Here is a 16,321-nt window from a genome sequence, read left to right as displayed (position 1 = left end):
GTGCTGAAGGGGGAGGTCCGCTGCCAGTGTCCGTCTCCCGGTCTTCAGCTGGCGCCCAACGGACGGACGTGCGTGGGTACGTGACGCTGCGCTCCGGGTCCACTAACGACTCGCCGGTTCCTGGGTTCAATCTGTCGGGGAGTAAGGGAAACTAAATATGGTGATAGAAAGACCGCTGGGAGACCAGCAGGAGGAGGTGGGCTTCGCTACGGCTTCGGGGCTTCGGGGTGTCTCCCTGAGGTACCCCCCCCCCCCCACCACCACCCCCACCCCACCCCCACACACACAGGTTTTGAGAGACGACGGCCTCGTCATAGCGAGTCGCCGATTGGTCAAACCTGGAACGCGAGGGCGAGATCTCAGACTTGTCTGTCTGCTGGTGAACTAACGCCCCCCCCACACACACACACCCCTTGGACACAGAAAAGAAAAAAAAGTTTGCCGATAGAAAAAAAAAAAGACTAAAAAAATGACAAAAAATCAATCTCCCCCCCTCGAGCTACGCTGTGTTTTCAGCGCCAAAAAAAAACAACCTCCGCTGCTGAGGTCATCCACACATGCCTCTGAGTGTTTTCTGTGTGTGCGAGGCATTCAGATCACACTTCACCGCCAAGCCCTGGGCTCTCTCTGTCTCTCTTCCTCTGTCTGTCTCTCTCTCTTTCTCGGTCTCTCTCTCCTTCTCTCTCTCCTTCTCTCTTTGTCTCGTTCTACCCCGAGTCGCTCAGCACACGACGCAGGAAGCTGCATAATGGCCTTTCTTCAAGGTGAATAGACAGGAATACTCTTCCATTAACGGCCTCTCTCTCTCTATCCTTCTCTCCCCCACCCCCCCACTCTCTCTCTCTCTCTCTTTCTCACTCTCTCTCTCTCTCCCCCACCCCCCCCACTCTCTCTCTCTCTCTCTCTCTCTCTCTCTCTCTCTCTCTCTCTCTATCTCTCCCTCTCTCTCTCTCTTTCTCACTCTCTCTCTCTCTCCCCCACCCCCCCCACTCTATCTCTCCCTCTCTCTTTCTCACTCTCTCTCTTTCCCACACACTCCCTTTCTCTCTCTCTCTCTCTCTCTCTCTCTCTCTCTCTCTCTCTCTCCCGGATGATAAATTGCAGTAGTTAACCCGTGTCAGGTTTAACCACACATTGTTGCCGGCTGCTGCTGCTGTAGGTACAGGGGAGGTCATGTGGTCTCTGGCACAGCTAACAGGAGGAGGTGGAGAGAGGGAGGAGGAGGTGGAGAGAGACAGGAGGAGGAGGTGGAGAGAGACAGGAGGAGAGGGAGGAAATTGGAGCGATAGCTGGAGCTTCAGAGGGATATCATCAGTCAGCATTGAGCTGAGAGAGAGAGTTTAGGGGGAGAGAGAGAGGGAAAGAGGTGAGGGGGGAAGAGAGGAGAGGTGAGGGGGGAGAGGGAGAGAGAGAGAGGGAGGGAGGTGGGGGGGTTGAGAGAGAGAGGTGGGGGGTAGCATAGAGAGAGAGAGAGAGAGAGAGAGAGATGGCTGTCAGTACCACAGGTGTTACAACACCTTTTGGAAATATTTCATGCGACCTCTTTCGACCCCGTCAGAAAGCGGAGGTTTGGCGGAAGGAAGAGGCGGGGCTGTCTGTGTGAGACGGACCGGACAGGAAGTAGGATGAGGGGGGGGAAGGGGGGGGGGGGGGGTCACGTGATCAAGTTGGTTGCTGGTTTTGGAGGTTCTAGAACGACAACTCTGTCTGGTCCAAAGTTCAGTCATTCTGGCACTTACCAGGTAAGGGTAAGAACCAACGCATATTTGTCATTCCTTTTGTCAGACGCCAAAGGAAACTCTATTGACTTGAACTTCAAAAGGAAACGGTTCTCTTTGATTAATGACAGGGTGCTGTGCTGTGCCGTTTTCTTGTTGCTTTTAGACAATTCCAGAACTTTCCCCCGAACACCAGACAGCCAAATATATATTATTTCCCCCTCAACATACCAGACAAACCACTCCAAATGAACGATTCATCAGACCATTTGTCTGGTTAGATGTCCGGACATAAATAATTAATTCCGCAAAGTAGTGGAGCGAAGTGACATTTCAAATCATTCGACCATAAAGCACCCCACCGTCTCAACATATCCCAGAATGCACTACACACGACATCCTGGAAAATAATGTAAGAGTGGGATGTTTACGACTGACCTACAGTATCTCTCTCTCTCTCTCTCTCTCTCTCTCTCTCTCTCTCTCAGCCTTGTGGGAGGTTCTCTATATATCATCATGCAGATTTTTGCATCACGTTATCTGGTGTCTGGAGGGGAGAGAGGGCAGCCGTGCTGATGCTCTCTCGCCCGTGCTCCCACCCAGAAAGAGAGAGAGAGAGGATGAGAGGGAGGAACAGAGAGAGAGAGAGAGAGAGAGAAAGTCTGAGAGAGACTTTCATTAATAGAATGGTTATATAAACCGTACGGTGTGTCGCTCCCCTGCGACTCAAAGGGTCTTTAATCAGTGTACTCCTTCGTTCCAGCCAGCTAACCCGTCACAGTTCACTTTTCAACCTCTTTTTTTGTTCTTTTTGTGAAACTTTAGTTTTTATTGTTTTTTTATACACATAACAATAAAAAGTACAGTTATGGTTACAGGTGTCGTAACATAGAAAGGCTGAAATCCAGCGCCTTGAATCTATGTGTCAGGTAGTCCATAAGCATCTCAGGTGTGTCCTACATCATCCACTTCTTCCATTTACTAACAAAAGCATTTTCTCTCACTCTAAGCTGGTAGGCCGAACCTCGTTTTTTTTTTTCCAACCAACTTTATCGTTCGTTGCAGACGTGGACGAGTGCGCCGCGGGGCTGGCCGCGTGCCCCCGATTCAGGAAGTGCATCAACACCTTCGGCAGCTACATCTGCAAGTGTCACGAGGGCTTCGACCTGCAGTACATCAACGGGAAATACCAGTGCATAGGTAATGAGGTCGCGACCCCCGTCCCGGTCCGACCCTGACCCGGGCTGAGGGTCGCCGGGGTCGGGCTGAAATGTTATGGCTCAAAACTGAGTTGTTGTGTCTGCATGGGGAAGCACAGGTGCTGTTTTGACACCGAGGGAGGGAGGGAGGGAGGGAGGGAGGGAGGGAGGGAGAGAGAGAGAGAGGGAGGGAGGGAGGGAGAGAGGGAGGGAGTGAGGGAGTGAGGGAGGGAGGGAGGGAGAGAGAGAGAGAGAGAGAGAGAGAGGGAGGGAGGGAGGGAGTGAGGGAGGGAGGGAGAGACAGACAAAGAGAGAGAGAGACAGACAAAGAGAGAGAGAAACAGAGAGAGAGAGACTGACAGAGAGAAAGACAGGGACAGACAGTGATAGAGAGAGAGAGAGAGAGAGAGAGAGAGAATTAAAGAGGGCACAAGATTAAAGTACACTTTAAAGTCCATACATTTTTTTTCCTCCACGATCTTCTTTCAAGCAGCACTCACTTAAACCCTGCTAGCATATTATTGCGTTAGCCTGTGAGGGATTGCAAAGGACAAGTATTCATTAAGAAGCAGCGAAGGGCTCTGAGAGCACGGAGGGTCTCCCGGATGAGATGATCAATTGCTTCTCCCGCTGGGCGTCGAACACGACTATGAAGTTTGTTAGTAGATGAGGTCCTTGAAGCCGGTCTCCACGGGAACACTGGCATCGTCTCGCTTTGGCATTGTTTTTGCTTTCCGGTTCTCTACGTCACGCTCGGTAGCGTACCCAGCACACACACTCACTCTCACACACACACACACACTATCACATCCACGCACGCGCGCAAGCACACATACTCACGCATACACACACAAACACGCTCAGCCATGCACACACACACACACACACTATCACCCCCCCCCACCCCTCCCTCTCTCAAACAAGCAAACAAGCGGACACACACGCTCATCTCCGCCCTGCTGTGTGTGTTTCCCTGTCAGATGTGGATGAGTGTGTGGATCAGAGCCGCTGCAGCGTCTTCGCCAGCTGTTACAACACGCCGGGGTCCTACAAGTGCAAGTGCAAGGACGGCTTCAGGGGGATGGGCCACGACTGCAAACGTAAGCACACACACACACACACACACACACACATATGCACACACACACACATATGCACACACACACACACACATTTCCTCCAAGAGATTTAGAATGTAAGGGTTGGGGCCCCCCTTTTTTTGTTTTCTTTGGTTGTGTTTTCTGAAAGGTGGAGAGAGAGAATGGGAGAGAGAGGTAGAGAGAGAGAGAGAGAAAGAGAAAGCGGTAGAAAGAGAGAGGTAGAGAGAGAGCGAGCGAGAGAGAGAGAGAGAGACAGAGAAAGAGCGGTAGTGAGACAGAGAGGTAGAGAGAGAGAGAGAGAGAGAGAGAGGGAGAGAAAGAGAGGTAGAGAGAGAGTGGTAGAGAGAGAGAGAGTGGTAGAGAGAGAGAGTGGTAGAGAGAGAGAGAGCGGTAGAGAGAGAGCGGTAGAGAGAGAGAGCGGTAGAGAGAGAGAGTGGTAGAGAGAGAGAGAGCGGTAGAGAGAGAGCGGTAGAGAGAGAGAGAGGTATAAAGAGAGAGCGGTAGAGAGAGAGAGTGGTAGAGAGAGAGCGGTAGAGAGAGAGAGAGCGGTAGAGAGAGAGGTAGAGAGAGAGAGGGAGAGAGAGAGTGGTAGATAGAGAGAGCGGTAGAGAGAGAGAGAGGTATAAAGAGAGAGCGGTAGAGAGAGAGAGTGGTAGAGAGAGAGCGGTAGAGAGAGAGAGAGCGGTAGAGAGAGAGGTAGAGAGAGAGAGGGAGAGAGAGAGTGGTAGATAGAGAGAGAGGTAGAGAGAGCGGTAGAGAGAGAGAGGTAGAGAGAGAGGTAGAGAGAGAGAGAGAGGTAGAGAGAGAGAGCGGTAGAGAGAGAGATGTATAGAGAGAGAGGTAGAGAGAGAGAAGTGGCGGGTGAGGACTGATTCAGGAACGTGAAGAGCAGGGCTTGAATTCCTGTCTTTGTGGAGCCGTCAGTCATTGTTCAGATCATCCAGCCAGCCAGGCTCCCGCCCCCAGAGCCCAGAGCCCAGAGCCCAGAGCCCGCAGACGGAGACCCGTCCTGACGTCTGACCCTGTCTTCATCTTTTAAAGACGGGAGGAGGGGGAGGGGAGGCGGGGGGGTAATGTTTTTAAAACGTCAGAAGTTTCTTCTTCTGTTCTCTCCTTGTTTGGCCTGGAGGCTGAAGAGTCTGGTTCTGCTGGCCGAGCTGACAGGACCACTCACAACAACGGGTTCTGTGTTCTACGGGCTCCAGCCCAGCAGAGAGAACGTCCTCCAGGGTCCTAGCGTTACTCCAGCAGCTGCATCCTCGGGGGGGGGGGGGGGGGGGGTTACTCTCCCCAGGCCCTAAACCTCTTACGTCTCGGCATCAGTATTTGAAACACTACTTCTGCCTACTGGGAGTGAAGGGGGAACTGCTCCCGTCAGGCTGCGATATCCTACTTGTGTATCGCATATCAAAGTCCCCCCTGTAACACGAGAACACGCAAACATAGTTCCTATACTGCCACCCATTCCTCCTCCTCCACCGACGCCTCCTTCACCTCCTCCTCCTCCAACTCCTCTTCAATCATGAAGCTCTGTTGAAGTCCTCCCTCCTATTCTCCTCTCAACCTGTGGAATGTTGGGATGGAACAATGGGACCGGTCTCTCTTTGATGACATCAGAGAGGTGGGGGTGACCCGGAGTGCAAGGCTGTCAAGGGGGAGTGGAGTGTGATGGGGTATCACTCCGCGCGAACACACACACACACACACACACACTCACACACACACACACACTGGGTCCTGGCTGTAGCCTGGGGCGTGGAGAAGCCTCAAGCTAGGAACACAGAGAGAATAGCTCCTCCATTGGGTAGGGGAACAAAGAGGTTGTATACAATATTCTGCACCACGAATCTCCCGCATTAATGCCACTGTGACTGGAGACGCGCCCCTTTTACAAACGAGGGACTTGGGTAAGCGTGGGGCGGCGTTCTGTTTTCGTGTTTGGATGAGATTAAAAACTAATCATTCTCTGTTCAAATGTAAAGACCCTGGCGTCCCTCAGATTGAATTGAATAATTCCTCGAGACTTAAAATCTCTCTGTAGCGCAAGATTCAAGGCCGTTTTACTGCCATGATGACATTGCTGGGAGAATAGATTATTATTTAATATATTCGACACCGCGACCTTCAGACCCAGCCTCGGTAGATCAAAGAGCCGCTCTCTCGTCCAGAGGGTCAGCTTCCACACCTCTACGCCTCATTACCGGCCGAAAGGTCCCGCGCTCTCCTCTCTCCTCCCGTTCTGCTGAATCCATAACCGCCCTGTCGTGTTTTCCAGCCATCCCCAAGGTGGTCATCGACCCCCCCAGGCCGGGCAAGCTGCCGTCGAACCACCACAACCACATCCCGGACTCTGACCGCAAGCGGACCACCACCACCGTCCGGCCGCCCGTCACCGCCAGGAGGGTCGCCCCGACCACGCCCAGAACCACCACCACGACCACGACACAAGCGACGACGCCCGCTCCGAGGAGGGTCACCCCCGCCCCTCGGAAACTGGCCGTCCCAACGTGGAAGCCCTTCGTCCCGACCAGGAGACCCCCCGTGCCCACCCGTAGGCCCTATGTGCCCACCCGTAAGCCCTACGTGCCCCCCAGGAGACCGCTGCCCCCGCCGCCAGTGACCCCCCCGGCGCCCCAACAGGAGGTCACGCCCGTGGACAATAGCATCCAGAAGGAGGTGACCAAGCAGAGAGGCGACGTTCACAGTAAGTCCACAGGACGTTCCTAGGAATGTTCTTATACTGTAATGTTCATGGGAAGGTCATAGAATGTTCATAGGATGTTCATATAATGTTCATACAGTGGTCTCATAGGGTGGTCATAGGATGTTCAGAGGATGTTCATAAAATGTTCATAGGATGTTGACAGGATGTTCATGGGACGTTCATAGGAATGTTCATATAATGTTCATAAGGTGGTCATAGAATGTTCATAGGATGTTTATGTAATGTTCATAGGATGTTCATAGAATGTTCATATCGTGGTCATAGAATGTTCATAGGATGTTAATGTAATGTTCATAGGATGTTCATAGAATGTTCATATCGTGGTCATAGAATGTTCATAGGATGTTCATATAATGTTCATAGGATGTTCATAGAATGTTCATATCGTGGTCATAGAATGTTCATAGGATGTTCATATAATGTTCATAAGGTGGTCATAGAATGTTCATAGGGTGTTTATGTAATGTTCATAGGATGTTCATAGAATGTTCATATCGTGGTCATAGAATGTTCACAGGATGTTCACCCGCTCAAATAGTTCTTTCTGTAGTTCATCTTGATACAGTAAATGTAAGTGGCCAGATACGTTTCAGCCAACCAAACGTGACCATATTCACCATATGCTTATTTAGTTTCAGTTGCATAACCCAAACAAGTCTCATTGGCAAATCAGTCATGAAGCCATCCACAGTAATTTGAAGTATATTATCTTAACCCAGAAACGTGAGACAGCATGAATTCCTTCAAATGTATGTGTTCTTGTACCGACACACGTGCGCTCTCGAAGTTAACTTTCTGCTCCTGTGTATGCAGGGCATAGTGTGAGAGGTGTCAGTATCCGCTACAGACACATAAATCTAACACTAAAAGCCTGAGTTGTGAAATTTGGCTTTGAGGGTAGTATAGACATTGATGAAGAGGATTCTCATAGTGGGAGGGCCTGGAGGAAAACGCCTTTCCTGCTATCGACTACGAATCAATCCATCTCCTTTGAATAATTCATCCCTCTGTCTCAAGCCGCTGCCTTTGCATTGGCTCTGGCTCGACCTCGACATAAACGCCAGATATCATAAAACAGCACACAGCACAAGCAAACAGCACACGGGTGAACGCCTCGGATCGCTAGTCAGTCTTGTTCCGGTGCTCGTTGATTAAAAGTCCCTGTTTGATGTCTGATTGGCCGTCGTGATGGACCGGCGCCCGTGGCGGCGAGCGATCGGGGAGGTGAGATACCGTCTCCGTGACAGATGGCGGCGCGTAATTGGAAGAGAGGGAAGAAACGATAGTTGGAGAAAAAAAGAGAAGGGAGGGGGGGAAAAAAATGGTTGAATTACATTAGTGTCAAACAGTGTTACTTGAGCAAGACATCAATCTATTACTTGGCTCTCTCTCTCACCCCCTCTCTCTTTCTACCTCTCCCCATCTCTCTCATACTCTCTCACTATCCCCATCTCTCTCTCTCTCTATCTCTCCATCTACCTCTCCTCATCTCTCTCCATCTCTCTCCCTATCCCCATCTCTCTCTCTCTTGCCAAAGCTTCACAGAGTTCCTGAGATCTAAAGATGTTTTGAACGAGACGGACTATAGAGAGGCCTCTATGTAAACTCAATTGTTTAATTGGATTATGATTTTGATTAGAGGAGGATCCTGAAAGCAAAGGGACAGACTGTGACCTACATGCTGTGGCAGTGAATCAGCATTTCCAGTCTTTAGTTTGTTGACTTTGTTTAATTGGATCATGATTACACATGTTGTTTGGGGGCAGTCTTTAATAGGTTCAGAATGGCTCAGTCTGTCTCTCTTCAAGTCCATCAGTTTAACGTCAACCAATCCAGAAACATGTCACTATCAACTTCTTAAAAGACCTGCAGATTATTCTCCTAACACGGATTAAGGCACGTCGTGGATTGAGTGCCTATCTGGGTTCTAATCTGGGTCTTAGATGAGGCTTAGTGTGTCAGGGAACAACAGAGAAACAGCACTACTCCCTTCTCGCCGGGAAAAGTTAGACAAAAAAAAAAAAGCCTCAATGTGATCGCTTGTCATGTTGGTAGAGTAGGGCACAACCTCGCCCCGGGCTTCGCTCCTCATTGACTAGCCAAATATTTGCCCAGGTTTGAACAAGGCGGAGGTCAAAGGAGGCGAGCGAAGGCTGATTTACGGAGGTTTGGAGCCCAGCCGCCCAGCAGACAAGATTGATTTGCCCGAACGAAACCTTTACGACGTCGTTCCTCGAATCCCTGTGTCGTGAAGAAACAAGAGCACGGCACCCGGAACAGATATATTATGTTCCGGTTTCCAGGACAACCGTTAAACCGAGTGCCTACCCTGAAATGTCAGTGGAGCTTCTCTACTTAAAGAGCTTTGTAGTCTTTAGTGGGTCTGGGAAAGCTGCCATACAAGTGTGAAAAAAAAACAATTATACTTGTTAATGGCACAATTAGCCAACGCAGACTGTGCACTCAAAATATCGACCGGGTCATCCAAGAGCGTTCAAAGTCAAAGAACGTATGTATGACTTTCATTTTGAGATAAACTCGACAAACACTGTCTATTTCTGGCCGTCTGTCACGATCGCGCCCCACGGTTCGGTTAACCTGACAGCCGTGTGGACTGTGCGCTCTGCGCTGAGGTGTGCGTGTCACCCATGGTGTCACCTCATCTCAGGGTGAAACGCAGGAACCAGGGCAGGGGTGGGGACTTGGAGGCGGTTCGTACGCACGTACGTGACATTACAGAGAAGCTCGGCTAATTTGAGGTCCTGGGGAGGTCCGTTTGCCTGTACTATATTTAACACATGCACGCACGCACACACACACACACACACACACACGCTCCATGGCCTGGATGTCTGACATTGCCAGAGAGCCTGGTGCTTGTGTGGAGCCTTTGTTTCCAGATTTCCAGATTCCTCGGGTTGACATTCACCCCCCCCCCCCACCCCACCCCCACACTGTCAGGTGGCGTGGCCCATGGCCTGGTACCGGGCTGAGCCAAGCACACTGGAAGGGCACATGTTGGGGCAAGGGGGGTAAGGGGTGCTGAGGGGGTCAGGGTTCAAGTGCAGTTTGGGCCTGTGTGTGTGTGTGTGTGTGTGTGTGTGTGTGTGTGTGTGTGTGTGTGTGTGTGTGCGTGGCGTTCGCCTTATTTATCAATCATTGGGAAATGTAAAACTTGATTGATTTGTAATGTCAGAATAACAACAATAGGCTAATGTCTGTTCAAACACGACTGTATTATGTGACGCCTACTGTTATACAGACTGGTGTCTAGCTGGTGAGTTCTTTAGTTGACCCTGTAAACATGCCATTGAGACCACTTTGAAAAGATCCCTCCAGAGGAAGCTCATAAAGTCGGTTACTATGCAGGTAATCCTAAACACTGGAGATCAAAAGAGAGAGGATGACCATCGGCCCACTTGTTACTTGACCCTTGACCTTTAGGGGCTTGTGGTTTGGGGTACAGTATTTTGGGGAGTGTGACCAAAGGCTCTCCACGGGGGATGGGTTATTTTAGTAGTGTGTGTGTGTGTGTGTGTGTGTGTGTGTGTGTGTGTGTGTGTGTGTGTGTGTGTGTGTGTGTGTGACCCAGGGTGGTCCACAGTAACGTTTGCCCCACCGTTGCATTAAAAACAGCTGAACATCCCACTTGTGAAACTACACCCCTGCTGTATCATCTCTCTGGCTTCCAATCAAAGGTGTTGGATATAGACACGCTTTTAGGACACAGTTGCTTTCCATGTACCACAAAATGGTTCACAAAGACAGAGGTTACAACTTTGAAACATGCTTTTTCATCAGTTGTGTGTGTTCTGGGTTTTCCTTGAATTCAAAGCTCATTCTTTCAATCATCGTACTGTTTGCCCCTGAACCACTGGATACACTCTGGTGAGAACTACAGATAGACATACTAGTAGGCTACAGGTCTACAGATATTCAGACAGTAGGTAGGATACAGGTCTACAGATATTCAGACAGTAGGTAGGATACAGGTCTACAGAGAGACAGTAGGTAGGATATCTGTTCCTAAGGCTCCATTTCAATGAGAGGTTGAAGTCACAATGTGTAGGAATGGCAATATGGCAGATAAATTACCTGAAATGCATTCCTCTCAAACCCCCCCCCCCCCTCTCTCTCTCTCTCTGTTTGCAGTTCCTCGTAACCACGGTCACAACGGTGTCATGGGGATCGTCTTTGACATTGAGCTGGGTAACACAGCCGACGAGTCGAAGGATGACGCAGGTAAACGCACTACGTTTGTCACAGGGCATAAATACAGCGCCAGCTCTCCCCCTCCCTGAGACAGAGAGGGGGAGAGAGGGGGAGGGAGAAATTGGGAGGGAGGGAGAGCTCAAATGATGACAGACAAGTAACATTCGCCGGCCCGAGATTAAACTGACACTCAATTTTCTGCAGCGCTGCAAAGCGACTATGGGGAGGGGGGAGATGGCGATAGCTGGCAGGTGTGCTTTGATTGGCCGTCACAGGGGAAGTGACAGATGAAATGTGGTCGTCTCATCGGAATGACCCTCATGGCTCCAGAACTCACCGCCAGACTTATTCATTTGTTCTCTCTAGCTTCAGGGACTGAGGGATTGATTGATTGACTGACTGGTTCTTTGACTTGTTTGCAATATTGATAGCCCAAACTAGTAAAAGAATAATGCACACCCCCAATGTAAAAAAAAAAAAATACTAAAAAAACTGTACAAAAATATATAAATGGACAAAAATACTGAACAAAAACTTCAATAAGAAAGTGACCACACTTTGAATGGGCAGTTTTTCAACAGTGTGTGGAAGATTGAACACCAAACATGAGATAGTCACACTTGGCCGAGTTTACAAGAGCAGATCGAAAGGTTCATAAATAAGGAGGAGTGTTTTGGTAACGGTATAGTGAATACGCCAACATTCTCTCTGCACTGGCTGTGGGCTTGTGATTTATGGATGTCAATTGTACATACATCTAAATGGCCTAATGATTTGGCGATGTGCTTACTTTGGCGTGCCGGGCACGTCACTGGATCAACGGGCTGGCTGAGGGACGGAGTTTTCTTTGGCTTTGACAACGAGCTGTGAAGTGCTTTTCACTAACCCATTTTGTGAGGGGACAAGATGATGGATGCGAATTCCATTCACGACCAAATTTGTCCGGCCGCGCATGGATTAATACCCGCCGACGACTTGGCTCACATTTCTCTCATCGCTGCTGTCCAGGCACGATGAGGATTCAACACCACTCACGCAGAAATTGTTTTTGGTATGAGATTAGTCTCTGTCATGACTGTAATATATTAGGCTTTATGTTGGGTATAGGCTGATTTGCGAAGATGCTGTCGTATTCCAAAATGATCAGGCGAAACAATGCATGCGTAAGCACACAGACGCCGAGACAAGCGCACACAAACGCATGCACGCACACACACGCACACACACACACACACACACACACACACACACACACACACACACATACATTTTGCTTCTTTATTAGAACTGATGGAAGTTGGCTGACCATTATCAGTCTGTTCTTTGTCTCGCTCTGTGCTCTTTTAACACACTCACACATTCACGTCAGTTAAATGCCTGTGGCATTCAATAGAATTAAATATTCACATGTGTCTTTGTTGAGGGATGTTGATGTGTCTTTGTTGAGGGATGTTGTTGTGTCTTTGTTGAGGGATGTTGTTGTGTCTTTGTTGAGGGATGTTGTTGTGTCTTTGCTGAGGGATATTGCGTCTTTGTTGAGGGATGTTGTCTTTGTTGAGGGATGTTGGTGTCTTTGCTGAGGGATATTGCGTCTTTGTTGAGGGATGTTGTCTTTGTTGAGGGATGTTGTGTCTTTGAGGGATATTGTGTCTTTGTTGAGGGATATTGCGTCTTTGTTGAGGGATGTTGTGTCTTTGTTGAGTGATGCTGTTGTGTCTTTATTGAGGGATGTTGTTGTGTCTTTGTTGAGGGATGTTGATGTGTCTTTGTTGAGGGATGTTGTTGTGTCTTTGTTGAGGGATGTTGATGTGTCTTTGTTGAGGGATGCTGTTGTGTCTTTGTTGAGGGATGTTGTTGTGTCTTCGTTGAGGGATGTTGTGTCTTTGTTGAGGGATGTTGTCTTTGTTGAGGGATGTTGTGTCTTTGTTGAGGGATGCTGTTGTGTCTTTGTTGAGGGATGTTGATATGTCTTTGTTGAGGGATGTTGTTGTGTCTTTGTTGAGGGATGTTGTGTCTTTGTTGAGGGATGTTGTTGTGTCTTTGTTGAGGGATGTTGTGTCTTTGTTGAGGGATGTTGTTGTGTCTTTGTTGAGGGATGTTGTTGTGTCTTTGTTGAGGGATGCTGTTGTGTCTTTGTTGAGGGATGTTGGTGTCTTTGCTGAGGGATATTGCGTCTTTGTTGAGGGATGTTGTCTTTGTTGAGGGATGTTGTTGTGTCTTTGTTGAGGGATGTTGGTGTGTCTTTGTTGAGGAATGTTGTTGTGTCTTTGTTGAGGGATGTTGTTGTGTCTTTGTTGAGGAATGTTGTTGTGTCTTTGTTGAGGGATGTTGTTGTGTCTTTGTTGAGGGATGTGTCTTTGTTGAGGGATGCTGTAGTGTCTTTGTTCAGGGGTGTTTATATGTCTTTGTTGAGGGATGTCGTGTCTTTGTTGAGGGATGTTGTTGTCATTGTTGAGGGATGTTGTGTCTTTGTTGATATATGTTGTTGTCATTGTTGAGGGATGTTGTTGTGTCTTTGTTGAGGGATGTTGTGTCTTTGTTGAGGGATGTTGTTGTATCTTTGTTGAGGGATGTTGATGTTGTTGTGTCGTTGTTGTGCACAGAGGCCGGCTATCTGAGCTGCTCGTTCGATCACGGGCTCTGCGGCTGGATCCGGGACAGAGAGGGAGACCTGCACTGGGAGACGACGGCAGACCCTGCAGGTAAATAAACAACCAGGTTAATGTCACCTTCCTCCTCTGCTAGCTTTCAATGAGAGATGTACCGTAGGGTGTGTTACGCCTCTATGGACGGCTCTGTGGGCTTACGGCCTCACCTCTATTTCAGTGTGCCATGTGCCATAGAGGGCAGCCTCTCTTAACCTGACGGGCCAGATGGTTGGTTTCACCCAGCCATCTGGGAAAGCTCCATCGGAAAGTGTTTGGACAAGGGCAGGCACTTCAAAAAATAAAATACAGGCAGGTGATGATGGGGATGAGGATGATCTATCACCGTCTATTACGGACATCTCGCTGTCGTCATATCTAAACCATGCCCTTAGCTGCCAGTAGTTCCCAGGACGCTGATTGGCCCGACCTAATTCTGTTCGGGCCCAAACGGATTTCTATGGAGCTCGTCCAGACTGATCTGTGGAGAGAAACGGAATGTGAGCTTGCGAGATCAGAATGGTCTCACGAGGCTAAGACTCTGTCATATGCTGCGCTTGTAAACCACTGCAATGATGGGGCTCAATTCAGACAGATCCATCAAAACCATGACATTTGGTCTGCAGAAACATCTTTGTTCAAACACATTATTCAAAACACTTGAGGTCCGCTTGAATTAAACTCTTCAAATATTAAAGCCTACCCCCTACGCATTAGAGATGCGCGGATGGAGTTTGAGCGCACCTGAATCATCAATCATCCACCCCCCACCCACCCGATGTCATTATCTTCTAAAATGTAGAGACCCGCCCCCAACCCGGCAAACATGAAGTTACTGTATTTACATTTAAATTATATCCTTCCGTTCGTGCTCATTCGCTATTCATATAGGCGCATTTTCTTGACTTAAACATTTTAAAGATTATAGGCTCGCTTTCGCAGGATCTCGGTTGACGAAGTGGTCGAGGGTATTTGAGTGAGCTGCTGGCAGGTCTTGCGCTTTCTCACAGTTGTTATAATATAATATATATAATTATAGTAGTTATTAAATACGAATATAACTGACAAATCCACCCGCAATCCACCCGAAATTAATCACAATGTGGATTTTTATTGACCCACCCACCCGTGGATGCGGATATCCGCGGATGTGGCGGATATATCCGCAATATTCGCATCTCTACTACGCATTAAATGAACTGCACTCCCAAATGTACGAATGCTACCTGTTAACAGCGTCTCCGGCCACAATCCTGTTTCTACTTCCTCGCCCCGATCACGCAGTTATACCGGGTATCATGTGACTTCCTGTCATCCACCCCACAGGCGGGCGGTACTTGACCGTCCCCGAGGTGGGTGACAAGAGGAGCGGGCGGGGCGCGCGTCTGGTCCTCCCGCTGACGCCGCCCTGGAACGAGGGCAACCTGTGCCTGACATTCCGGCACAAGATGGCGGGCCACCACGTGGGGATGCTCCAGGTGTTCGTGAAGAAGGGCAAGCAGTACAGTCCCGCAGTGTGGGGCAGGACGGGGGGCAACGGCTGGAGACACACCCAGATCACCCTCTGGGGGACGGGGCTGGAGAGTGTGAGTACGCTGAGGAGGAGGAGGAGGAGGAGAAGGAGGAGGAGGAGGAGGAGGCAGCACTGGTTTTTGAACATCGGTGACGTCGGAGCGCCTGCGTAATTGTTTGACACGTTCCAGTTCTAGAACCTTCCAAATAGTCCCGTTGCAAGCAAAGCTCTAAATAATCTGGTTACAAAACGATGCAATTCAATAAAAATAAAAAGTAAAAATCTGACTGCTATTGCATCTGAATAAAGGATAATGTCCAACTGTACACTTTCTATGACTGTGGGTATGTGAGCCATTATCATTGCCTCATAGTTTTACACCGGTGTTGTTTTTGACCTGCTGTTCCCAGGTGATCCTGAAGGGGGAGCGCGGCCGTGGCAGGAGCGGAGAGATGGGGGTGGATGACATCACCCTGAGGAAAGGCTCCTGCACTGAGGAGCAGAATCTGAGGAGACACTGACACACCCAGCAGAGAGGGAGAGAGAGAGAGAGAGAGAAAGGGAGAGGAATGGAAGAGAGAGAAAGAGGGAGGGGGGGGTTGGAGAGAGAAAAACACAAGGAGACTGGACTATTGCCCAGGAAACTGGACACCCCCCTCCTACCCTTCACTCTGCCAACAAGAGCGGTATGGGCCTCTCTAATGTGGAGCATTTCTCTCTGCCCGGGGTTCGAACAGGCTGAACCAAATCTCAGGGGGCTTTCAGGGCACCCCTGCAGAACCCCCCCTCCCCGCCCCCTCCTCCTCCTCCTCTGCCACCCCGCCTCCTCTCTCTCTCCCATCCCACCTCTCCTCCTTCTCCTCCCACCTCTCCTCCTTCTCCTCCTCCATCCCGCCCTTCTCATAGGCTCGCCGAGCGCATGCCCTGGCACCAGGAGTACGTGTCGGAGGTGTCGGAGTACCGGGAAGGAAGCCACACCGGGACCGGCCAGCGGAACCCGTCTGTCTCTCTGTGTGAGTCTGCCATTTTGTTTCTGGAGCGGGGGGGGGGTGGGGGGGAGGCGTGGGAGGAGGAGGGGGAGGGGTCTTCCTTGCCTTGCTTTGATGCTTTTATCATAAGCCATTTCAGACGTGTTTTCCTCATGCTAGCCATCAAAGAGTCCTCCGAGGGTTTTTGAATCCAGATTGTATGACTAAAACCTGTAGAATG

General features: G+C 49.6%; 1 protein-coding gene across 1 annotated transcript in view; it reads left to right on the top strand.

The window, feature by feature from the left end:
* LOC311322382 (nephronectin-like) overlaps positions 1-15,633 on the top strand; it is a gene marked incomplete at both ends in the record, with an annotated part of 39,921 nt that extends 24,288 nt beyond the window's left edge. Inside the window, 8 exons of the mRNA XM_084454448.1 lie at positions 3-76; positions 2,784-2,918; positions 3,898-4,017; positions 6,293-6,721; positions 10,895-10,984; positions 13,558-13,656; positions 14,926-15,185; positions 15,523-15,633. Coding sequence (XP_084310574.1) covers positions 3-76; positions 2,784-2,918; positions 3,898-4,017; positions 6,293-6,721; positions 10,895-10,984; positions 13,558-13,656; positions 14,926-15,185; positions 15,523-15,633 — 1,318 coding nt within the window. The remainder of the gene's footprint in view (positions 1-2; positions 77-2,783; positions 2,919-3,897; positions 4,018-6,292; positions 6,722-10,894; positions 10,985-13,557; positions 13,657-14,925; positions 15,186-15,522) is intronic.
* Between the last annotated feature and the right edge of the window lie 688 nt (positions 15,634-16,321).

This window comes from Borostomias antarcticus (genome assembly GCF_949987555.1).
Source record: "Borostomias antarcticus genome assembly, chromosome: 20".
Classification (NCBI taxonomy): domain Eukaryota; kingdom Metazoa; phylum Chordata; class Actinopteri; order Stomiiformes; family Stomiidae; genus Borostomias; species Borostomias antarcticus.
Note: the sequence above shows the minus strand (reverse complement) of the source record. Positions and strands in the feature narration are given on the sequence as shown.